The sequence below is a fragment of the Zootermopsis nevadensis genome, unplaced genomic scaffold (assembly GCF_977971745.1).
Source record: "Zootermopsis nevadensis isolate Lab colony 2312 unplaced genomic scaffold, Znev_1.0 Znev_ptg000015l, whole genome shotgun sequence".
NCBI lineage: Eukaryota > Metazoa > Arthropoda > Insecta > Blattodea > Termopsidae > Zootermopsis > Zootermopsis nevadensis.
The window spans coordinates 1,947,649-1,972,596 of NW_028259147.1; the positions used below are offsets into that span (position 1 = coordinate 1,947,649).

The window sequence follows — 24,948 nt, forward strand, 5'->3', positions numbered from 1 at the left end:
CGTTTACTATTCTGCATAATCAGTTGCTATGTGTGTCTGAAGTATCTGCGTTAACGGCTGAGCGATGTTTCATTAATACCTGTGATCGGACGCTGTGGAAGACAATGAGAATAGATCACTGATTTCAAGATCGTTAATGGAAATATAGGCAGTTAAATAAAACAAATGGAATTATTTACTCCAGGATTTTATCAACACTCGTCTTCCTCCTAGGACGTTTCCAGCAATTTATATTTTCCCCTTGGTACGAGAGACGGGAATTTCACATTCACATAAAATAAATTATAGTTTAAATATTTTAAAAAATTTAAATTTTTTAAATATTTAAATTTGTAATAGGTTTATAAGAGACTGGATGACAGAAGAAATTTAATGCGTGATTATGCTAAAATATAGTACATTTGGGGTGAGTAATACGCACGTTTCAATACTAGTAATGAAATAAAATAGAAGCCAGTTGACGACATCTTGCCTGCGGTAGATGGTAGATCAGGGAGAATCAACAATACCAGCCTAAGAACGTATGGTGGGTCCCAAAAATTTACTTTTTGATATTGTGAATAAGTTAAAACCTCCGAACCTTAGATCTCACTTTAAATTACATCAAATTTTTGAATTGAAAGACACATGGTTCGTTGTCTCTGTACTAAAGCATATTATGGGGTACACGAAATAAAAACATTATCTGCATTAGAATGTACGTGTAATAAGCTCAAAAATGTATATTCCACAATTCTTTTAACATAAATTATAATACATTATTTACTGCGAATTGTACAGTAGCTAACATTAATATACAATTAAGTACGTCTATCATTCCACTGTACAGTAATTAATTTAAGCTTATTTAAATTCTTGGAGTGTGACATATCTTACGAAGCTTTGAAGTAAATAAGACACGACGGTATCAAGGCGTATGTAGGAAAAGAAATAGAACATTTAAGAGAAAATTTAAATGTTACGAAATGATCGGAAGTTCCCACATTTGCACGCGGAAGTAAAACTTGCGGAGCAGCGGAAAAATATGACAGCTTTAAGATCTGTCAAGGGATGAATCAGATAAGACGGAATTTGAAATAAATAAATGTGTATTTAGGGGAAAAGAGAAAAATTATTAACCGACAAGGGCAGAAACAGACTCTCGCTTCATCACAAACGCAAGGGAAATCGACTACAGAGAAGATGGTTACGTGGTCAGAACAGGCTCGAAGGCAGAAGAAGATAAACACGTTTTAGAGAACAGTTTATTTCATAATATATACATGTTAATACTTTCATGCCATTTTTTGCCAATCTTTCAAATAAAATGTAAGTGTATCTGACAACGTTATTATCAAGTTGCAGTTTGAATCCTTCGGTTTCGCGAGATATAATTCAGTGGAACTTTTTGCCTGTGAAAAATGAAAAGTAACCAATTCTCCTGTCTGGATAACTTCGAGAAGCAGTGGTCAGGATATTTTAAATTCCACAAAGAAACCCACGGCTAACCTCATATTGCACTACGCAGACTACGAAAAAATGGTACAAAACAAGCAGCGAAAGTACAAGGCCTCAAGAGTGATTACTGGAAAAATCTTCTTACCGTTACCTTAGTGCAAAATTCAGTGTTGTGTGTGAACACAGAACATTTCAGAAAATTCAGTTTGGTTATAAATGATATGACATTTGAAGCACTAAAGTATCGTGAATAGAATTTCTTTGCCAAACAGCCCTCTGAGAGCCAAAGCCGACTAGCTGGCCTCACGTTCACACGCCTAAGCAGAGGTGAACGATCATCCGACCAGATATAGGGTGACGTGTGGTCTGCACGACGAACCCCCAGCCATTGCTAGTTTTCATGACCGGATTACGCTACCCATTGTAGCTCCCCAATTTCCTCACGATGCTGGGTTGGCTCAGCCTCTCAAACGTAAATGAAAATTTGAAGACTTGAGGACAGAGAAGAAGAAAGTTTTTACAGTTTCAGCAAAGAAGATATTTTCTTGATTCATCCGTTTCTATCGAAGGCCGTAGCCGATCACGATGTAAATACCTGTTGAAAGTTCTGTACATGCTTTAAAACTGGTGAAGAAAATGGAGGTTACAGAAAAACAATCGAAGGCAGTTTAAATTAACAACTAGCAAATGTACGCGTCACATTTCTCTCTGCTATTCCGTCCGCCCTGTTCACTTTAAACATCAAAATTACAAAAAAAATATCAGGCCCACAGCTTCAGGGAGTTACAGATGAAAAAAGTCAACGAGAAGAAACAAAACAGAGATCTTTGTTTTGTGGAGCAGTATCGAAAGAAAGTCTAATAAAGTGGGTACCGTTACACATAATAAATAATAAAATAAATGTAATCTCTTGGATATACAGAGGAGATTTAAACTTACGCAGGAAAACACTCTTCACTGTAAAGTTCTAAGATTTAAAAATACAAACTGTATAACAAAAAGTTACATCAGAACATCCTATTTTCCCTCTATTTCTATGAGCACAAAATGGCTGCTTGTATAATCCAAAAACATATAATAAAATTATACATGTTCAGTACCACACCTTACACCTTCAGTTATAATATGTATATGACATTTCATTCATAAATAATTTCAATATTTAAATAAAAGCCATAAATCATGTGCAAACCACAGAATCGTTCGTTATAAAATTCCGTCAATGAACGCCGTATTCTTTCACAGAAAGCCGCTACTTCCTGTAGCTAATGCCGGAAGGCTTGAATCGACGCAGTTGACCCAAAGATTCGCACAGACTGAATGATAGACTTGGCCGCCATATTCCAACTGACTAGTATTTCTACTGCCGTCTGTCTTCGCACTGTTTCTGACATCCGTCAAACAAACACCACAGCACGCGGGTGGCTCAAAGACTAAACTGCTTTCATTTCCTGAACCCACGAGCAGATCTGGCTTCATATCTACCTGTAAAGATTCAGCACATTACAGTGACTTATCAGGACCACCGTCGTCACTTTAATAAACATTATGACCTTATAATTCTCCTTGAACATCGCCCTGATGACGGAGGCAGTATGACCTGTCCCCTGTACATTTTAATGTGACACTGCTAACGCATAGGGATAACTCTCTTATCATTTATCAATTCTGGTGGTTATATTACTTACAGCTATGTCTGCCTTGACATAATATGGCTCCAAAGAGGACCAAGCACCGTCAATATCTGCCAAAAGGGAGTCTAACTGCCTGTACTCCCCACTATTTTTTAATTCTTTGTACGAGTATTCCACTTTGTCTTTTACACCAGCCACTTCTAGCAGATCTGAAACAGATTTATTTTAATGCAAAAAAGGTGAAAATATACTACGAGTTCTGAACGCTTACCAGTACAGAAAATAATGATTATATATAAGCAACAGAAATAAGAATAAGAGTACTGCCCACTGAAAAGAGCAATAAACTCATGATGACAGAAAAGAATTTCTCGTTACAGAAGCGGTGTTCACAAAACACGTTGTGCTTTCTTGATATATTAACAGTTTTTCAGGAGAAAAAAAAAGAAGACGCTACATCAATTCTTTGACGCCAGCACCCTGATTTCAGAAATTTAAAAATGTTAAAAAAGAAGTGTCTTAAAATTGATGAAATATGGTAATTAAGTACAAATTTGAAATATTAATATTTAATAAAGAAATTTGTCTTCTTACTGTGCAGGTAATCTTTTCCCTCTGTAGAGCACACAATTTCATGTAACACCTCACCAGATAATACGCCGTTAAAAATTTCAACAGCTGACCGAAGTAGGCTCAGACAGGCTTCGAGGCATCGTCGCCACTCACTCAACTGGTGATCAATACCCTGAAATGTAACACAGCTGTTCAGTCAACATCATATAAATCAGCTAACTACACAGAGCAGAATCCCTTCTTTAGAAACTGATAGTTTCTCAACTAGTCAAGAAATTCTCCGCCATTACCATGTTTGCAGAAGCGCATCATTGGGGTCCCATCCTGAACTGGCTGAATCCATCCCACATTCTCAAACTTTCTTTCTTTAAGATACATTTTAATATCATTCTCACATCTACACCTAGGTCTCTCAAATTGTCTCTTCCCTTGAGGCTGACTACAATTTCAAATGCATTTCTCATATCTTTAGAGCAGTAAATATTACTTTCCAGGTATCATAAAACGTCATCCATTTTGATATTAGAAAGTTTTATGGGTCATAATACTACCACAATCTTCCAGAACTTTGCAGAATTAAATTTACTTTAGACTAACATGGGGCAAAGCCAGCGTAGCTCAGTCAGTATAGTGACTGGCTATGGACTGGGCGACCGGGGTTCGATCCCCGACGGGGGCAGAGGATTTTTCCTCTATCTCTGGGGCCCACCCAGCCTCCTATCCACTGTGTACCGGGGTCCTTTCCCGGGGGTAAAGCGCGGCCGGGGCGTGATGCTGACCACTCATCCCCATCTAGTGCCGAGGTCAAGAATGAGTAGGAGCTATGCCTCCTCTCCCCCCAAGCGCCTACATGGCGTATAGTGGGACAGCTTTACCTTTCTAACATGGGGCACCAAACAAGCAGATTTCATTTTTCTGAGGATGACAGTAAGACAGATGAAGATGATGGTTGGCAAAGGGGCCCTATATTAATTGTAATATAGGTCTGGAATTTTCCACAGAGATGCTCAGAAGCACAAAAAATATTCAACAGCCATGTTGGAGATAGTTTTGTTCTGGGTTGTAGTGCTGTGTAGTGTGGCAGAAGTTTACTGACGTTTCAGAGGTACTTAATGCCTCCATCATCATTCTAATGTCTACTGGGATACTGGGAACGACCCGTTCTTCAAGTGCCTGAGCACTGCGGGTCCCAACTTTTCATTGGCTCAATCTATAGACATTCAGTAGGACTCCTTGGACGAGGGATTGGCCCGTCACAAGGCCTCTACCTGTACACAGGACAGCACGACACAGAAAAACGCGGACAAACATCCATGGCTTGAGTGGGATTCGAACCCACGGTCCCAGCGACCAAGCGGCACAAGGCCCACGCCTCAGACCGTGCGGCCACTGTGGATCCCCTAATGACTACATGACATTATAACCCAGAAGACAACCATTTTCACACTTGCTGCTGTAAGAACCTGAAATTCTAATAAGTAAGGACAATGTTGGCTCCAGTCCTAAAATATCAACTATTACGTCTTTAGTGATTAACATACGTACCTGTGGCGATATATCCCAAGAGTGGTTATCATCATTCCCATCATTCTTGTCGGTAGTGCTGGGGAATATTTTCAGATCGAGACTCGGTACGGAACCATGGCGACTGAGTGCCAGTGGTGGCAACTCTAGGCTGCTCACTGATTGGCTGTCACCGTAAAGCCCATCTTTCAGCCCTTGTCCTAAATGACCATCAAACAATATATCTTTGGTCATATCATTACCCTTTTGCTCTTCTGACCATGTATCTGGTCCAACAAATTCACCAAAGTCATCATCACCATCGTGGGTCCGTATATCAACGTTAAAATTGTCGCTTCTGCCACCACGTAATTGATCATCAGGACTCGAGCAAAGTATATCCACATTTCTAGAATAACACTTACTTTTGACATCATCATCATCATCATCATCATCATATATTTTGCCCAGAAATCCCTGAAAAGTACTGCTTTGTCCTGCCGTCTCAGAAGTGTTCAAAGATGTATCACCTTGACTGTTATTATCATCCTTTTTTTTCAAATCCCAAGAACGGCCACTATTTGTATCCGAAGATGGTTCTACCAGACTTAAGAGGTCCGAAGCCTTTTCCTTGTCATTACTTGCTACAACAGTGTCAGCGTCCTTTGGATCCCACACATTATTGTCATTACCCAGATAGAGATCCATCAACATGGCTGAAATGTCCGTCCCCATTTTAATTTTGTTCGTTGTATTACCCACTTCATTTTCTCCAGTCATATCTAAGGTCTGGTTCAAATCTGAACCAACATCACACACTGGAGCGCCTTTATATTCTCCCCAGTCATCGACTTGAAACTCCGCAGTCTGAGGAGAATCCACAGTCTTCCATATATTTATACTACCGAGATCTGCAAGGGACTTACTTGAAGACTGTTCTCTTGTAGCTATGTCAACAAATGAATCATCAACTCCTCCTGCTGGTTCTGCAGAAAGGAAATCACCAAAATCATCACTAGCAGGTGACTGGTGGTCCGCACTTATAAATGACTGCGGCTTCTCGGGACTGTTGTCCTCGCCAGCTACTGATAGATTTCTAAGCGCACTGTATTTGTCTTCTTCTACGGACATCAGATTTACTCCGTGGATTTTAGATTCGATTGGACACGATACTGAAGTTTTACTTTTGAGTTCCGATTCCATTTGCTGTCCTACCAATGCGATATTCTGATCTTGTCTGCTTCCTTCAGGCTTTGATTTTTCTGACATTAAACATGAATTTTTTCTCTGATCAAAATCAGATTCAATTCCTTCTAGAGATGTCAGACCGCCATCCCTTATATTTCCTAACGTCTGCCGATTCCCTTCTAACTTCATATCTGCCCGAATAGCACTTTCTTTTAACAAGTAGGTTTTCCCTTGTGGTGTTTTTGCCATGCATTTAGGAAAAACCTGATTTGCAGTTCCGTCTCCAGCGCTACCTGTAGACGGAACTGGATCTTTGGCCTGTTGAAATTCTGAAAAATCTTCATCTAACGTAGCTATCACTTGTGATTGTGTACGGTGATGGTGATGGTGGTGGTGATGTTTAGTTTTCTTTTGTTTCGGAGTGCCTAATGAGTGATTGGCGAGTCTACTTCCAATTCCACGCCCATGACCACTACTGCTTACAACCATTACACTGGGGCACTTCTGAGTCGTACCCACATCCGAAGGTAACGCGGTAGCAGTACCGCTTTGTATCTCAGGTGGTTTGTCTGTTGAAGTTTGTTCCTTAATACTTGCTGAAGAAGTTTCTTCTGCTGTCGTTGGTATCGCACTCTGAAAATCTGTAAATTCGTCAAATCCCACATCATCACCTCCATAAGATGGATTAGCTGTGGATGATGCACTGGAAGGAGCCAGACGCAAGTTCAGGTCTTCCCTCTTCAATTTCTCCACATTAGAAGCGGTGACGACCTCGATATCTTTGCCGGGTATAGATGCCGCCGATTCAAAACCAGCAATTTTCAGATTTGGAATTGGTGGTTGTGGTATGAAATTCAAAACACTGAGATTATTAAATGTGCATCCACTCTGTAACATAAATAGACATAATACAAATTAGTAAAGTAAATCCGTCCTGCTACGTGTCACAGCTCCTTCTCATTCTTGACCTTGGCACTAGATAGGAGTAAGTGCCCTGACCATGCTTTCGCCCCAGTTCCTACTGGATATGAGGCTGGGTGGATCCCAGAAGTGGCCTGCAGAGCACAAAACAAAAATACTTTGCCCTTTCCATGGATCAAACCCCAGTCTTCCAGTTTGTAGTCAGACACTATACTGACTCAGCCACCCCCAGCTCATATTAATTAATAAGTGAATTAATGAGTGAATTTCACACACATTGCATTTTCTCTCTTACGATATTCAGAATTCTTCATCCACTACAAAACATTATACATGTGTTCATACGAATTCAGTATAATTATTTATTTTGATGTGATTTTGTTACTTTGAAAACGACCCACTAACCTGCGCGAGAGCGACAAGGGCCAACACAATGTATAATTCTTGCTCGGTCAGCCAACCCGCGACTTTATGATTCGCTAATCCCCATATGAAACCAAGTACATCTGTGGGCAACCCACTAGTGAGAAGGAGCGGAAAGATACGTGTTGTATCAACGAGTCCCGTCTCTTGTTCCACCAGTTTCCACACTTGTCTATAAAACTGAGGAAGACGCTCTGAGGAAGGCATCAACCACGTGGGTAAGTTGAATGAAAACGGTGCCTGGGACGGTACATTAAAGTCCATCTGCGGATTCATTCGAGACACGGTAACGTAGCCCTTATTAGCTGAAGTCGTGGGCACATGAGAGAAGGATCCTTTAGTTTCAGGTGGTGCTACAGAAGTACCATAGCTTCCCATTGTGCCTGAAGCTGAAGGTCCTGGCACACCTGCTGCGACAATATGTGAAGGCGCCAGGCCAGTGGCTTGCACTGGGATACCAACATTACCCAACAAATGCTGTAAAAGAGAGAAAGTCCATCACGTCATGTAATCATACCACTCCATTTATTTATTTAATGCCCCTGTACCATCTGCTGTAGTTATTCAGCACTGAATAAGGATAAATGAGGTATGAAAATGACATAACCTGCTTAAAAGTTATTATTCTGACACTGGTCTACGGGCACAGAAGAAACGGCGTCGTTTAGTAAATTTTGTCCAAAACCAAATTCAAATTATGTACCTCTTGAATGGAAGGTAAAATAAAAGTTGCAGACAATTACAGAACAAATATTTTTAGCGTCTTCTCTTTTAGAGGAGAGAGGTTTACGTACAATCATGTTTATCAATAAAATGACACTAAAAAGATTAAAGAATTATTACCTGATTGATAGGTACAGTACCAGGCACTGCTAATCCATGATGACTCTTTTTGGGTTTGAAAGTTTCTTTCTTCCCAAGAAGATTCTCAATTAATACATCAGCACTTACAGCCTGCTGTAAAACATAACCGTATTATTGAAGCATAGAAGTCGCTACAGAAATGTTGTGGTAGCAAGGGAAGAAATTAAAGTGTCGCATGGTAATCTGCAATATGCTCACAAATAAAATGTAGACTATCATTAATGAAAGTTGAACAAAATAAATAATAATAAAACATTAAGTATTACTTCATGTAAGGATGTGGCATCTGATGGGCAAAACAACAATCCTCCAGAGAAATGAATGCTGAGTACATAAATAAGATACCTACAGGGGTGGAAGCTGCAGTCATGAGCCTGAGTTTCTGCTGCTGTTTCAGATATTCACGCTGCTTCTCACTCTGCTCTTCTGCCAACTGCTGATGGGGTGGAAGATGTGTCCACATCCCAGCTCTTGGTCCTGGATACATTGAAGGTGTATTGTTTCCAAGACTTAAATCAATCCGAGAATGCATCTCTGGTTGCTGCAGTGGGTATCTAAGTATGTAAATACATAATTTAAGGACAAAATACACAGTAAAATATAATATGTAGAACATGTCATGGCACAAACACAGTACTTATTCCTAATACAACTGAATTACAGGTTCTTATGGTCATAGTAATTAACTTCTTGACTAGTTGAGCTACTCCATGGTGTTGGTTGCAGTTAGTAAGTAGGCCCAATTACTTTAGCTTATTCAGTGATGCATTTTCAAGGAAGGAAGCAGTTATGGCTCATTCAAGTACAACAACCGCATTTGTGTGGAGGGACTGAAGAAAACAGTGGAAACCGAAATCAGAATTTCATATAACTACGTATTTACCTGTTTGCCATTTCTTGGATAATGTGCATTAATTGCTATTACAGGTGATTTAGTCAAGGTATATTATTACACACGTTATTCCTACTGCGGTATATTTATGCACTTGACATTTTGACACTAACTATGTCGCTTTCTGATATGTTATTCTCGCTTCCATGATGTTTACAAGCGTGAAATGACACCTGTATCATTGCTGCCACAGATCACCTGCTAGCAATAGTTCAAACAGGATGTTGGCAATGGAGCTTTCACCATTGAATTCAATTTATGGTGTGATAAACATATTGAAGCCATTGTGCACACTTTTTCGTTTCTTAACAATTAATTAGTGGTTCCAGACTTTAATGAAACTTTTACTTAAAGAACTGGATCGGATCCTGCCCCATTGAGTTTTACAGTTTTTCACGATCAATTTTCTTCCGAAAGGAAAATCACCAGAAGTAATCATGTAACTCATGCACGCAAGGGCAAGATTGCAAAAAAAGTGTCATGACTCATGTTGTTAATTGTGAGGTATTAATCTGTGATCGTGTACATAGATAACCTATACCGAATGTTATCCGCAGGTTATACCTACACACCAGCATGTTTCCTATGCTTGGTAACCTGTGCAATTCAAAAGCAAAATGGTGAAGGTTAGCATCTCGAGTGGGAATTTAGGAAGTAAATGTGTTTACTGTATTTTAAAATCAGCCTGCAAATTGAATATGTGAAAGACAATTTTATATTCATGTGGACGTAAATTTGCGTTTTAGTTACTATGGTATGTAAAAAGTTACAACTTAAACATGTACAGAAGTGTGGTATTGGTTTGATAAGATGCATGGTGTTCAGTTAGTAATGTCATTTGTGGATAACTTTGCACGCACAGCTTATCATAGCATTGGTGTAACCAAGTTATGTTTTGTTACCTTTTGTTCCACCAATGGTACAATAGAAGTTATGAATTCGTATTATTTTAATTGAAGGAATAATGTAACCTAAGTTACTCATATGTTATGCAGAATTGTTAATAAACCGAAATTTGGTTGTGTAATGATTTGTAAATATGCCATTATTAACTGGTTTTTGTTAAATTTGTTTTCGTTTTGCAAGGAATTTTTTTTCAGTTTGGGCTATGCTGGAAGTTAGAAACTATGCTTTGTGAATCAAGTTTAACTCTTTTGTGTTAGCTGGTATCAGCTTCTTATGATTATGTAGCATCACACTGTACTCCAGTTGAAGTTGTGTATCATGCAGGCAATAATTGATTTTTGGATTTTAATCTATGAGTTTTTCTTTCATTCACATGATTTTTAAAACAGATTTTAGGAACTTTATTGTTGTTTGTATCTTCATAAATACAACTTTTCTCCTGCAGTGACTTAGAAATATAAATGATAAATGACTGGGTATTATTTTGCGTATCATATTCAAAGTAGTAACATAGTATTCTTTCAAATGGTAATAGTAGATAAGTTAGAAGAATAGTGGGGATAATTGTCAGACAGGTACATGCTTGTATAAAAGTAACTCTTTTAGAAATGGTTGCAGTAATTTGTTTCTGTTATAATGTCATATTGCTAGGCAAGTGATGTGGAATCATTGGCAGTCTTAGAGGCTTTGATGAATGAATTCTTTGCTCCTGGCACAAGCAATGAAAGGAAGAGAGAAATTGAAGGTGTTTTACACAACTTCAGTAGCCAGGGAGGCGCGTGGAAACACTGCTTGTATTTCATGTCACACTCTACAAATCAGTATGTGTGCATGTATAGCCTGACAACTATAGAGGTAAGAATCCTAATGATTTTTATTTATTTTTGATACATAATTCATTTTATTTTGTAGAAACATTAGTAAATGGTGAAAAATTGAAGAAAAAAATATTGGTATTCAGGCTTAAGTCTGCATCACATTTGTGATCACAGTTTCTGTGTATGTGTTCGTTTGATATATGTACTTCAAGGTGTTTCTTAATTTATTATTGTAATGTTAGACATATTTTCAAAGATTTTATTTAAGTCTTATAAGTGATATATTGGTTTTATTTATAGTGATTCAATGTAATTTTTATACAAGTTCTTTATTAAAACAGAATACACATTTTGAGTTGGTTAGATGAGTCCTGCAACTTAAATTGAGGATTCTTGTTTTTGTTTGTATCTTCAGACGTTGATAACAAAGCAGTGGTTGGGTCTGATGTGGGAGGAGCGAGCACAACTTAAGGCCACATTGTACCAGTTTTCATTGGAGCATCATCAGTCAGCCCCTAACTTTATCAGAAACAAATTGGTGAAATTAGTGGTAGATATTGCAAGATTAGATTGGCCACATTTTTACCCAGACTTCTTCTACAATATTTTACAGGTAAAAGGAAGACACGCAAGACCAAAAATGTATTTCATTGGTTGATATTTACGTTTGCAGGCATATGCGTGTGTGTATGTCAGTATCATTACGCAGTGTTTTATATTTTCTTTGTTGAATCGGTTCACGTTCATAACGCTCGTAGTTTTTAAATCATTATTTGTGACAGTGTGTTTTATTCCATGAAAATTAGTTTGTATATTTTTTCTGTTAGTAGAGAACATAATTTTAGACATTTTCTTTTCTGGAAAGGCTCCATTTGTGCATGTAACAGCTGGAGAAATGCTTAATGGATTTTCATGAGATTTGGAATTCTGTAATCAATTTATATTAAACTGTAAGTATGGAAGCAGCATTTCGACACATGCTTCGAAAGTACAGTGCCTAGCTAGCGTGAGCAGTTGACTGAGAAACAGTGGAAGGGTACAGAATATGAACAAGGTCCAGAAATATGGACCTGTTTGCGACAGAAATAATGGAATATTTTAGAAAGACGTGCGTATTGCTGACTGATATGAATGCCTCAGCAAAATGCTATACTAATAACAGTTTGACTTGCAGTGTTGTTTCGTCCATGTTGGACAACACTGTTCTTGCTTGTCATCTTGGTAGTAGCACAGTTGTTATTTAAACTGTGTATTACCTTTTTGAACCTGGTAACTTAGCAGGACTTCATCTGCACTGGAACCTGTTAGTCCAAACACATCACTTGTGTACTCATACATTAATGTATTGACAGTTAATTCAGGCTCCAGATACAACTGTATTGGGTCTGGTATTCCTACAAACTGCTTCAGAAGAACTGGTTTGTCCTTGGGAAGATTTGAGCGTGTCACGAAAGGAGGAACTACGTCGCTTGCTCCTAGCACACATCCCTCAAGTTTTCAGTATTCTTACAGGTATTGACATGTTTTTTGATATTGCAACATAGTAGCATTTATTTTTGGCTATATCTTTTTATCAAAATTTAGAAAATTGTGGTGAAAGCACATTTGGAGGTGGATGCTGTAAGCCTGGACTGTGGTCTTCTGTGTTTTGACGCCATCTACGTGCTGGCATAATCCAGACGACCACATTTTTACCATTGTGACAACCCGAAATCTTATGTTGCTGTAAGAGATTTCCTTTACAACACATCTGTATTTCCAAGCTCTGTTTAGGTGATTAGCAAAACTTTTGAGTCATTATATTGTGAAACTTTTGTTTCAGGTCAGGTTTTATAATATAGCAGAGATTACATCAAAACGGTAGACATATCTGTGAATAAATACCACTGCAGTGCGTCAAAACACTGGTATATTAATGTAGTATGTTCAGTATAATCAAATTGTGAATTCTATGTTGTATTTTTATCTTGTCATGTTTCACCACTAGGTCTGTTAGAAAATGTTTTGCAAAATCAGAAACACGGTGTAACAGCAACTCCGCCACCTTCTCCGACACACGGCCAACCAAATTCTGTGTCACCAGTACACACGGGTGAGTCCGTCATAATTAACTGATAATGGAATTGTGTTGGTGTCAGTAAATGATTTTCTCTTCTTTGTTTCGAGTTTGCACACAAAATTTTATTTTATTTTAAATTGAAGCCCTCTTAAATGTTACGATTTTTATTTGAAGAATGGAAATCACACATAAAGATATTGTCTTTGATTAGAAATGAGGTAAATATCTGACCTTGGTATTTGATGGAAAAAGTCATTTTGTACATTTGCAAGACAAATTATTTTACTCACAAGGCATTTTAAATGACTTTGTGATTCTGTGATTATACTATATATAGATTAGTCTGCCCCATACTTTTAAGCAATGAAAAGGAAATAAATGTGTTATTGTTTGTGATAGATTAATAATACGTAGATCATACTTTATGAACAGGAAGAGCGTCATACTTTTGTGTTAACCATTATCAGGCTCTTGAGTGGAGACATTTGGAACCTGAGTTCAGGGACAGAAAGAGTGTCCTTTAATATGAATTGCATGTAGAACCGCTGTTTATATGTGTTTTACTTGCTTCCGCTTTGTAGGTTCATTGTTGAGCTCGATGTTGGGGAGTGGGCGAAGTACAAGTGGCGGACTGGATTCAAACAGTGAAACCATTTGTTGTCTGACCCTAAACGCTCTTACGCATCTCTTCTCATGGGTGCCGTTATCCTCCTACATCACGTCTAACTTGGTAGCTGCATTGTTCCGACTAGCTAGTGTTTCTCAGGTACTTGATCATTTGTATTAATTTCAAGAAACTAATTCTCCTCAGTGTCACAGTGACTGAAGCAGTCCTTGGTTATCATAAGTCTTGTCTTTACATATGTGCCCTCGTTGCATTGTGAATAAGGTACAGTCGTATCACATAGGTGAGGATTCAGGTTCTTGCAGCGGCAGGTATGATTGTGACTGTCTTCCGGGACGTTGCATCATGTAGTCTCATAGAAACTGACCAGCGATGGATGCAGTAAGCACCTCTGGAATGTCAGTCCCTTTCTTCGAGTCTACGGGGCGCAATTTCCGAGAAGACGGCCATGTTAACTAATGTCACCGATTTTCATAATTCTACTTATTCCATCGGATAATTAATGTCTCTGTAGCTCTTTCAACCCTCTCAATAATTTACAATTATTAATAATATACCCCTTCTCTAAAAACCTTCAGCAAGAGTGGTGTGATTTTGAACTAAAAAAATATTTGGTTATAGGGATTGACGAAACCCCAAATGTCCTCAAGAATACTGCCGTCTTGGCCAGAAGAGTTTGGAATTTAATGTAATAGACAAGTTTTATAGAAATGCTGTTTAATTTCACATTCAAGATCTCTCATCCATTGCTTAATTAGTAAATGTTTGAAGTTTGAATATATATTTAAGGCAGATTTGTTCTTTTTTGTCTTACTTTGTAGCTGGTTGTTTTGCGGTTTCCTTATTCCGCACTACTCAAGAATGTAGTTTGTGAAGTGCAACCACTCCAATATGAGTAATCAGATATTTTATATAAGCAGAATTTAAGAGATATTTGTAAATAGAAAAATATGATTCTGTATATGTGTTCCATAAATTATGTTTCATATACATTACTTACTCTTTGTGAAAATTTGAAGGTTTCATAGATGTGTATTTATCGAAGTGATAATGAGTTTAATAGACTGTATTTATTTTATTGATTTTCTTTTATTTTTTTAGGGAGTATCTCAGAATGAAAACCAAAATGTAGGGACTCTTGCTATGGGTGCAATCAATGAAATAATGTATAAAAATTGTGTGCCAGCTTCATGCGAAGACTTTTTGTTGAATATATTCCAGCATGCAATGCAACTAATGCAAAGTTTGATACATTCCGGGGCATTGGAACATGTAGATGGAAGGTAAGCCATTGGATTTGATATTATTAAACTGAACTACCTTTAATACAAAACCAGCCGAGCGTTAGGCCATGGATGAAATCTCTAACGGAACGACCTGTGAAGCTGTTGCTTGTGACTGAATATTTATCTGAAAAGGGCCAGACTAATCCCAGGAGGAGCACAAATCCGTCTTCGTTACTTTCTTTGACGTGAAAGAAAACAGATTTTGTTTTCTGCTAAGTAATTACTTTTCTGTTGTCCGATTTCTTGTTAACTGGTGCAATATGAGGTTCACATGTCTTCTATGGTGCCAAGGAGAATGTTTGTACCCAAGAGAGATTATAAGAGGATAGAAAGAATTAAGTAATGAAGAGTCATAAATTGTATTTGCTGCAAAATTTTGTTAGAGTCATGAAATCTTAGAGAATGGGATGGGCAGGACATGGAGCATGCACGGGGAAAATTAACTTGAAAACCGTGAGTGAAAGGGACTTTGGAGAACCAGAGGCTCTTGTCAACGCAGTATTGAACCACCAGATCTTGATAGAGGTGGGGAATTTCAGTTTGTAGTTTCCCGTAATGAGTATTTTCTTTTCAGTTTTCTAGAAAAGTTAACAGAGTTCCTCCGCCTGTTTGTTGCTCTTCATCTCCATCGCTTAGAAGAAAGCCAGAAGTTTTCACCTGTGCAAGAATTCCTCTCTCTGCTCTTCAAATACACATTCCATACTGCCCGCGAGCAGTTTTATAGATGTCTGGAAGTGTGGTCGATCTTTTTAGATCGTATGCATAATCGTGGGACACCAAAAGAAAGGTGAATATAGTACAGTGCTGTTACTTTCCAAAGCAGCATGTAGTCTGTAAGTCTTGTCCTTTGGTTTTTGTGGCTGGAGTACAATGTAAAACTTGAGCTTTTCAGGTATCAAGATGCCTGTCTTTTACTGGTGCAAGAGATTTTAATGAAAATGCAATTCAAGCACAATCGGGCTGAACTTGACGAACTGGATGATGAATTGTTAGATGATGATGTAAGTTACTAAGCTTATTCACAGTTTACCTTCCTTATTTAAACCAAAGTCTTGTGTATAAACTTTGTGAAATTTATTAACCATAACCTTCTCAGTTCTTCATGATTCTTAATTTTCAACTGTTCTGATGTCAGTAATGTTTTCTCTTAATTTTCAACAGCAATGTGTATAGTGAAACTTTATGTAAGCAATAGTTTTTCACCCATATATCATACTTTCTGTACGTTACCTAATTTGCCCTTTAAATCAATAATAATAAAAAGTTATTGGATGTAAAGGGTTGACTGCATGTGATGTATTACTTTTCTTTTGAGTTATAACACTTTGTTTTTTCTCTCCCTCTTTCTACAGGAGCAAACAGAATGGCAACATTACTTGAGACGCTGCATCGAGATTATAGCCAAAGTAGCAGAGCTTGCCCCAGTGGAAATGTATGAGCTAGTGGTGAGTTAATTTTGTTATTGGAATTTTATCCATCCATCCATCGGCTCTACAGCCCATATCGAGCCTTTGCCTCCTCAATTTTCTGCCTCCACGAAGATCTATTATTTGCAGCCATTTTCCAATTTTGACATTGCATCAGACCTGCAGCATCCCGTCTCACAGCATCTTCCTCTAGGTCTTCCTACCTTCATTGGACTTTGATTTCATAATTATTGGTTGAAACATATACAAGATGTGATATTTTAGGTGATGAAGATGTCAGTGTCGGTCTTCTGGGGTTTAACATCACGTGAACTTGTAGGTAGATACCAACATGCCGGAGAAATATACTGTCCCCATTTTCAGCCTTGAAGATGGCGATGGTAAGACAAACATTAACATGCGCAAGATGTCTGAAGGTGCCACCTGAGGTGGCTTGGTCCGCAGTGATATCGAGCGAGACAAATTCTGTTTCTGTAAGTTTTGTAGTCGTCTGAGAATACTGACTGCTGCTTAATTTGTGCCTGGCGACATGAAGGTTGAATTTGTCATCCTTTCCAGTCTACGCAAAAGATAATGTGATTCTCTTTTACAGAGGCTCAAAATCGGAATGTTTTGATTTCAAATCGGTGATTTTACAAGTGTTAATGTTTGTTTTATTAATTAGTTTTGTGTTTATAGCATGATCCATGGAAGGAAGCATCCACTGTTTACTTGCATCTGGAGCGAGCTGTCGAATCTCATGAGAATATCGATAACAGCAGACGTCTGACTGTTACTGATGCAGATGAGTGTTTGAGGCTTCACTGTCTTCTGAGAGATTTGTCATCCCTCACGCAGGCCGTAGGGAGAATGTACCCTTACTTTATAGGTCTGTATATCTAAACCAGAAATTATCTGCTCACGAAATTTTATTATTGATTCCAGTCGTGGTTGTGAGAGTTACGGCAATAGAACCTAGCGTCCTGTGTAATTTGTGTATCATAAATTCATGGTGATTTTGATTCAGGACAAGCATTCAGTTCCCGTTTTCCGCACGCTCAGCAACTTGTGTCAAGATTGTCTGTAATGGCGACGTATGGAACACAACAAAGACTGTATCATCTACAGGTGTCAAATCCAGTTCTCACTACTGACCTGATCGAGGTGTAAGCACATATTATCTGAAATTCTTTGAATATCTTCAACTAGTAGATTTTTTTATTCCTAAAACACTTATGATTATGTGGGTCATTCAGTTATTAGATGTTGTTTGATCTTATTTTCACACTAAGATTTTGAAATTGTGTGACATAAATTGGATTAAAAATCTGCTGCAATGAATAAATAAAACAGCAAGACTTTACTTAATGTAATTTCTTGCTTTCCTTGATAAATGTAATTTGTAGTGATTTGACCCTTTGTTAGTCATGCACAGGTCCTAGCTACTCTCAAAGCTTGGTGTCATTGGCTTGCACAACTATATACAGAGGTCACGACGAAGCCATTGTACGATCATCTCGTGTCAGACATAGTGAATTCTACAGTGCCGTTGCTCACAAGGAGAGGCGAGCCTTCTAAGTTGTGCCATTCAGCTGCTCATCTTCTAATCACGCTTACCGGAACTGTGCGTCCTCCACAAATTTGGGCTCTTCAGCCTGTTAGGGACATGTATAACATGGTTACGACCCTCACACATCTGTTGCCTGAGGTATGTATTGCTTTATTATATAATTTTGTGTAAATTATACAGTGTAGTTTAATGTTAGATTAAGTTGCAATATTCACTGAACAGAATCCTGGTTTTAATTTTGTGTATCTGAAGAATAAAGGTGGAAGTTGTCTTGCTTGGCCTTAATTGTGTTGTGTCCCTTTGTTTTAACATAACCCCATTTCATTGGGAGGCTATAGTATCATCTTATTACAAACAATAATTTGGGAAGTGCTGTCTTATATGTGTTGTTCAACAGTGGTCCCTAATGCGGTGCCCGCGGGCGCCCGCCAAGGCTTTTTTTGGGTGCCCGCGTTGTTACAGAAAGAGGTTATACTGAATAATGAAGGCCGTTCAACCATGAACATTATAAAATCAAAGCGCAGATCTCAACTTTCTGACGCCCATCTTGACGATTGTTTGCGAGCAACAACATCATCCTACACTCCCAAATTTGAAAAAATGGCCAATTAAATGCAGCGCCAAACATCACACTAACTTCCCACTTGAATAATAATAATTGTACTTATAAAACTACGTATTTTTGATTGTGTGGTTTCTCGTATCATTAAACGTCACGTTGTTTTGTGTATTATTTGGTGTCCATATCTTATTTGTCAAGAGAAAAGGAAATTTGGCTTTGTTAATTGGTTGGTGCCCGCCACGATCTCATAAACTCTCAAATGTGCCCGTAGGCACAAAAAGGTTGGGGGCCACTGATGTACAATATCAGGTGCTGTTGCTATTAAGATAACCTTTATCAGTTGTGTCATCACTTACGAGCTATCCAGTTAGCTGTGTGATGAACTAACGCACTGTTAAATTGTTAACCCCAGAGTTTAAAGCGGCCCATCTGCGTACTAGTCTGGCTTGTGAGTCCAGCTCGGCTCGGGTTCCATTGAGCCAAACTCATTTGTGGGTGGGGTGCCACGAGCCGAGTCTGCTATGCGTGTGTGGTGAAATATATCCGAGCCCGGCTCACGAGCCAGACTCGTACGTGGATGGGCCGCTAAGGCCGGCCGGCTGGCAGGCAGGTTGTTAATATGAGAGTTTAAATCTTTGTTTCTCTGTAGTCAAGGTTAATGTAAATGGTATTATGAAAGTACCGTATGTATGAGGAAGGTAAGTGTGCATGATACTTAGCTTTTCTTTTCTCTTGCAGCTTATGATAAACCATGTTATTTTCTGTGAAGGCACAGTGCCTGGTGCAGCTGGCTTTGTGTAATACATTGCTACTACCCAGTCCAGGCATGACAGACCAGTTATGGGATGTTCGTCACAAGCTGTTAGCAAACCTCACAGATTCCTTAACAGCAGACTTCCAGCGACTGGGACACTCGGCCCAGACCCCGGAGCAACAGGCTCGTCCCATAATCACATCGACACTCAGACTTCTTGGCGATTTGGTAAAGCACATGCAGTCAGAGAGTTCACACAGCAAGAAGCTTCTGTATTCTGTGATACAGGTTTGTGTTCATAAATACATTAAAGGAACATAATGATCAGTAAGAATGATTAGCACTAATGCTTCCTGTTTGAGATCCCAGGTCCGTAACCTTAACCCATGGACGTATTCTGAAGTTCTCATGGGAAATGGCAAAAAGTTAAATTAGGCCAAGACCACATCGTCCATGTTCCTTTCCAGTGCGTTATTCATTGTATCATGCAAAATAGTGTTATTAAATAAGGAAAAAATATATTACAGAAATTATCACCATCTCTGACCACTAAAAGTAACACATTTATTTAAATAAATAACAGTTTTATTGTTATATGGTAACAACCTTGCACCGTATAAAGGAAGATATTTCGAAACTTCAATCAAAGCCTCGGATAGACGGACTTGACAGAGGACCGAATACGGACCTGAGAGCCATAGAAGAAGAAGAAGTTTATCAAGTCTCTGTGAAGTTTGTCCTGTAAATCAGCAGAAATTTGAAAACAGTAACAGAAGTGTTTATGTATATAAATATAAAAGGTGGAGATATGGGTATGGATGTAATTTTACTATAATTTGTAACTTTCCATGTGTTTCTCATGTTTAAAGAATCTTGCGTTCTGATTTGATTGCAGGGCAGCATACATCAGACATTGTCGATGTTCCCTCAGTATGTGCAGTCGCCTGACGTGTGTGAGGTGATTCTGGACTTTTTTCTCACGGCATTTGCTGGCTTACAGCAGCAGCTTGGCGCTACATTTACCGAGCAAACTGTTCAGACTTTTCTTGGTGTCTTCACCAGGTAATGATTCTCAAGTCCGGAAGAATGTTCGGACTACAGCCTCCGCATCACGCGGTGTTTCAAAGCATAGGCTTTTAAATGGCTGAAGTGGGTGTGGTGGCCCAGTTTCTTAGTCTGGTATTACAGCTACACTCATTCTAACATAATTTCATATTCTGTATTTTTTAATATCCTGTGAAATAATCCTACATTTAGTGTCTGTCTGGTTTATGAAAATTAAAGTAAAAACAAAAGAATTTAGTATTGTATTTCCTTCTTTGGTTTGACAAGTACATGAAGTTTATAGAAAAATTCCTTATACAGAAAAATTATTTTCGTGTTAATTTCTATTTTCTTTTATAGGGAACATCTGGCAGAATCATTGGGACAAGAGGGTGGAGCTGGGACACGTGTTGTTGAGAAGTTTCTTCAGTTGTTGCAACTGGTGATGGCCGAGCCAAGTGCGTCGTTCAAACGTTTTGTTCCAAGTACCATCTCTCTCTGCCTTGATCATGTTTATCGATTGGTATATATTTTCATATTTCGCAGTTTTCCTGTTTTTTTGTTTCTTTTTTGGGGAAGGGGGGGAGTGAAATTATTTTCAAATAACTTTGCCTCTGAAGATGGTAGCAGCATGTTTCTGTGAAATGAAGGAAGAACCAAAATATTGCACAGTGAAGCAACCCAGATGACCACTTTCATAATTACTAGCTGCTCCGCTGACATTTCTCATTTACATTTTGACAAATCAGTGTAGATAATTGTTCTGTACTCTTTTTCTTCCGTGTGAAATGTTATAAAATAGGTATACTGGTATGTAGCATATGTTCCGTGCGTAAATACCTTGCAAGAAGCAATGTAAACAAATTAGGGTATGCACTTTAAATATTTGGATATTCTACTGTGTATATTGGCTGACGAGTAACAAATGTTTTCTAGCTGAACACAGCAAACGTTGCAAAGAAAACCAATTTTACCCAGCATTTAGAGAATGAAGATGGTTTCTCCCAGACTTAGGTTTTAAGACAAACAAACATGTCCTAGATGGCATATTCATTATTATCCGTTACAAGTTGTATCATATTTTAGGAATGATTCTAGTTGATAGCTGTGTCGTATTTCCGTACATGAAATTTCTGTTTTATTCTTTGGGCTCTTTAAATACATGTTATTAATTATTATGTCAGATTATTGCAGAATGCGCTTTATTAGTCTTAATTTTATTCTGTTAGGTAGCAGACACGCCATCCCCAGATGTAAAACCGGCATTGTTTGGCGTTCTTCATGCCATTTTGTTGCACAAGTGGCAATACTTTTACCGAACATCTGTATTGCGTGCATTATCTGAACCAGGAGTGGAAGGAATTGAAAACCGTGAGCATTTTGTAGGCATTCTGCAGGCATATGGTCAATCACTGTTACAGCCTGATATCAATTTGTTTGGACAGAACCTACGTAGTTTGGAAGAACTTAACACCAAATGGAAGCTCTATCATAAGGTAATATAATCATTTACATCATCAAGAATATTGTTTTATTTGCTGCTCTGATATGTGCTTAAATTTATTTCAGCAAATTTTATCAGTGACAAGACAGTCACAGCTTTTTATATCTACATGCTCAGTATTCAGTATTCGACAGTGCAAATGTGTTTACCCTTCCCCTTCACCACATCGAAAGACAAGGATCAATCCAGTCCTTCAAACATAGCGCGTTTTATAACATCAGACGACGGACAATGTCCAAAAACTCAACAACCCAAATATATTTGTGTTTAGAAAATTAAAACTCAAAACAGATATTGACTGTATCGGTCAGTTACGCGCATCATCAAAAGTTCGGACAAGATTTGTGGGACTCGGTGAAATAAGCATTACATGTGCATATTTTGTGAATTTTATAAGGAATTGTGAAAAAGGCCATAGATAAATTTCAGTTGAATATATGAAGTATATCGTATTGTATGACGAGCATACACTTTTCCCAAGCCTTACGAATTAAAAGTTTCAACTTCAAAAGCTGTGGAAGGAAAAGCTGAGTTTTACTGAGAATTGAAAATATGGTTGTTTGTACATCATTCCTTTGTCAAATGAGTGAATAAAATCTTAGTTTTAAGTAGATATTTACATATAATTTGGCATTGACAGTATAGTAGTATTTTCATTTTATGGCAGGCATTATTCCGTGAAGAACTACTCCCTCAATTCCTCACAGTTCTCTTACACTCATTGGTCCACAAATCGCATGCATTACTGGGTGAAGAGATTGCTGTGTGTCTGTACAACATGGCGGCTGTCAACTTCGTGGCATTCCATAATGCTTTTCTCCCGCAGTTTCTTCATTCAACTGATGGACTCGATGATGGCCAAAGGTCTATCCTGCAAAGAAATTTCAAGAATGACACTGTAAGATGCAATTATGTTTATAACTAATTCACTATGTGGTACAGTGTCTTTTGAGTAGTTAGTAACTATTGAGCTGGTCAGTAAATGCCCTGCTTTTATTTAACTAAGTGATTCATCACTGTTCACAAAAGCATTTTATTTGTATAGCCAGTTAAATCTTAGACCACACTTTCGGACCCAGAACCTGTAACATTAATTTCATTGAATTACTTTTCATCTCGTAATTCTGATTTAATCTTCGTAACATTATTTGTTGAACGATACAAGTTACAAGGAATGAAGTACATATTCCTTTTTTTATGACTCATTTTGTATTTTCTGTTGTAAATTTTGTACATAATCTGACATTTGTCCATTTGCTCATCGTTGATCAGACAAACTTTGATCTAAATCATTTGAAATGTTAAAAGATGGCTGACTTCTGGCTTATAGTGCCATGCAGTCTGATAGAATTTTACTGACATTTACTTGCTGCAATAAGAACCTCAAATCATACATATTTTTTATGTTAGTTTAATTTTTTCTTTCAGGACCTTCCTTCATTTACCCAGAACATTCAGCAATTGGTGAATGACTTGCGGTGCTACCGACTGTGTAATGCAAGCCTTCCTGCAGGCAGTGTAAAACTTTGAATTTCAAGGATGAACAGAATTTATTTTAAATGCACTTTGTGTTTAAGAGTGCATAACTTTGCCATAAATTCCAGGTGAAAGTGCATTACGTCAGTAGCAGGGTAGGTGTGTGCACATGCATGTGTGAGTTGAGGGGAAAGCAATATATTTTGAATGTTTAACAGATAATATTTATTACAAATTTTATTTAAGAATTTGTTGATTACCTGTTGAACGAGTTGTACCTAATTGTTCCTTGTGTGTGGTGCTGCATGTTATTTGCTACGCTGGCAAATTCATTGTACAGGATGGCAGAGAAGTTCCCGTACCCCTCCATAACTTATGTCGTGGCAATAGTAACGTTGCATCTGATGGATCTTTTTGTGCACTGTTGTGTTCAAAACACATCCTGATGCCCTGCTGTGTTCTGTGTGATCGACAGCGTTGCTGCATGCCACTTTTTAGTTTCATAGTGTACCTCAGAGTGCACGTACGGATCACATGGTAAGTTAAATAGGTGTAAAGTGACTTCTCAGTCACTTTGTATTTTAATGAACAGTCCAATTTGAAAATTGGCATAATCTTGGATTAGGCACTGTGTTCATATAATAATGTTTATAAATATGAGTAGTTTTTTTTTCTATTACTTTTGAAATAAGCGTACCTGGTGTAAGATGAAAGCAGGGTAGGGTAGTAGTTGTACATGAAAGGAGTTTGCTGCATGGAAGGACAGAAATAATACTTTCATAATGCCTCCAATATGGGTTTTTTTTGTTTCTATTAATGTCTTGTGATATTATTTTTTTATAATGTGAATATCTGTTCAGAACAGGAAAATAAATTAGCAATTTTGTATTACATCAAAAACCTTGTAATCCAAAAACTGAAGGAGCAAACGAGTAGAACGTGGGTTAAACATTTTAAACTGCAAGACTGATCTTTGAATTATACAAGATTGTGTTGTGATGTGTCATATAAGTAGGATTTAAGTTCGTGTGGTGACAAGTTTGGAGGCAGGAAGTACCTCAGAAATGTTGGTAAACTACCAGATTATATGGCTCTATAACCTAGAATACAGCCATCTTCATGTAAAATATTTATATCACATTTACCAGAAATGGACTTCGTACTAGTTATGATGATGATGGTTTTGGCACACTTTAGATTCTGGTAATTGCTGGTTGTCAGGAAGTGTGCTTAGAAGTTCTAAGGCATGGAAGGGAGGATATTTAAATGGCCCAGGAAGTAGCCAAGAAGTAGGGTGTGGGTTGGATACATTGGCTTAGAGGACACAGTTATGTAATGTGAAAATGGAAATGAGCCATTGGGTTTGCATGAAAAGTGCTAAATGTCTTCAATTGTGTAATTTCTAGCTTTTAAAGAGTTCGTTAACGTTAGGTTCTGTGCGAACTTGTTTAGTTAGTGAACAAGTTGATTACGAACCGAAGGTTGGTAATGATTTCGTTCTTT

General features: G+C 38.0%; 2 protein-coding genes across 5 annotated transcripts; one reads left to right on the top strand and one right to left on the bottom strand.

Annotated features, from left to right (window-relative positions):
• Window positions 1-1,226: 1,226 nt before the first annotated feature.
• Window positions 1,227-9,820, bottom strand: LOC110833578 (synergin gamma). 2 transcript variants are annotated; one of them, XM_022071834.2, is made up of 8 exons: window positions 9,427-9,820; window positions 8,893-9,097; window positions 8,523-8,633; window positions 7,662-8,156; window positions 5,190-7,223; window positions 3,666-3,816; window positions 3,126-3,280; window positions 1,227-2,922 (listed from the first exon to the last, which is right to left on the bottom strand). In XM_022071834.2, exons 1-8 carry the CDS (start codon window positions 9,453-9,455, stop codon window positions 2,677-2,679), a joined length of 3,426 nt encoding a protein of 1,141 aa, XP_021927526.1. In that variant the 5' UTR covers window positions 9,456-9,820; the 3' UTR covers window positions 1,227-2,676. The 2 variants fall into 2 exon arrangements, with proteins under 2 accessions (XP_021927526.1, XP_021927525.1); XM_022071833.2 differs by having other exon boundaries at window positions 8,523-8,636.
• Window positions 9,002-23,693, top strand: ebo (exportin ellipsoid body open). 3 transcript variants are annotated; one of them, XM_022071837.2, is made up of 19 exons: window positions 9,002-9,101; window positions 10,993-11,196; window positions 11,575-11,772; window positions 12,512-12,671; window positions 13,147-13,251; window positions 13,800-13,984; window positions 14,945-15,126; window positions 15,704-15,916; window positions 16,022-16,130; window positions 16,482-16,574; window positions 17,235-17,424; window positions 17,563-17,701; window positions 17,961-18,243; window positions 19,437-19,709; window positions 20,317-20,483; window positions 20,826-20,988; window positions 21,695-21,961; window positions 22,637-22,867; window positions 23,398-23,693. In XM_022071837.2, exons 2-19 carry the CDS (start codon window positions 11,032-11,034, stop codon window positions 23,497-23,499), a joined length of 3,225 nt encoding a protein of 1,074 aa, XP_021927529.1. In that variant the 5' UTR covers window positions 9,002-9,101; window positions 10,993-11,031; the 3' UTR covers window positions 23,500-23,693. The 3 variants fall into 3 exon arrangements, with proteins under 3 accessions (XP_021927529.1, XP_021927527.1, XP_021927530.1); XM_022071835.2 differs by lacking the exon at window positions 9,002-9,101 and adding an exon at window positions 9,892-10,189; XM_022071838.2 differs by lacking the exons at window positions 9,002-9,101; window positions 22,637-22,867; window positions 23,398-23,693 and adding an exon at window positions 9,892-10,189 and having other exon boundaries at window positions 20,826-20,923; window positions 21,695-21,950.
• The last annotated feature ends 1,255 nt before the right edge of the window (window positions 23,694-24,948 follow it).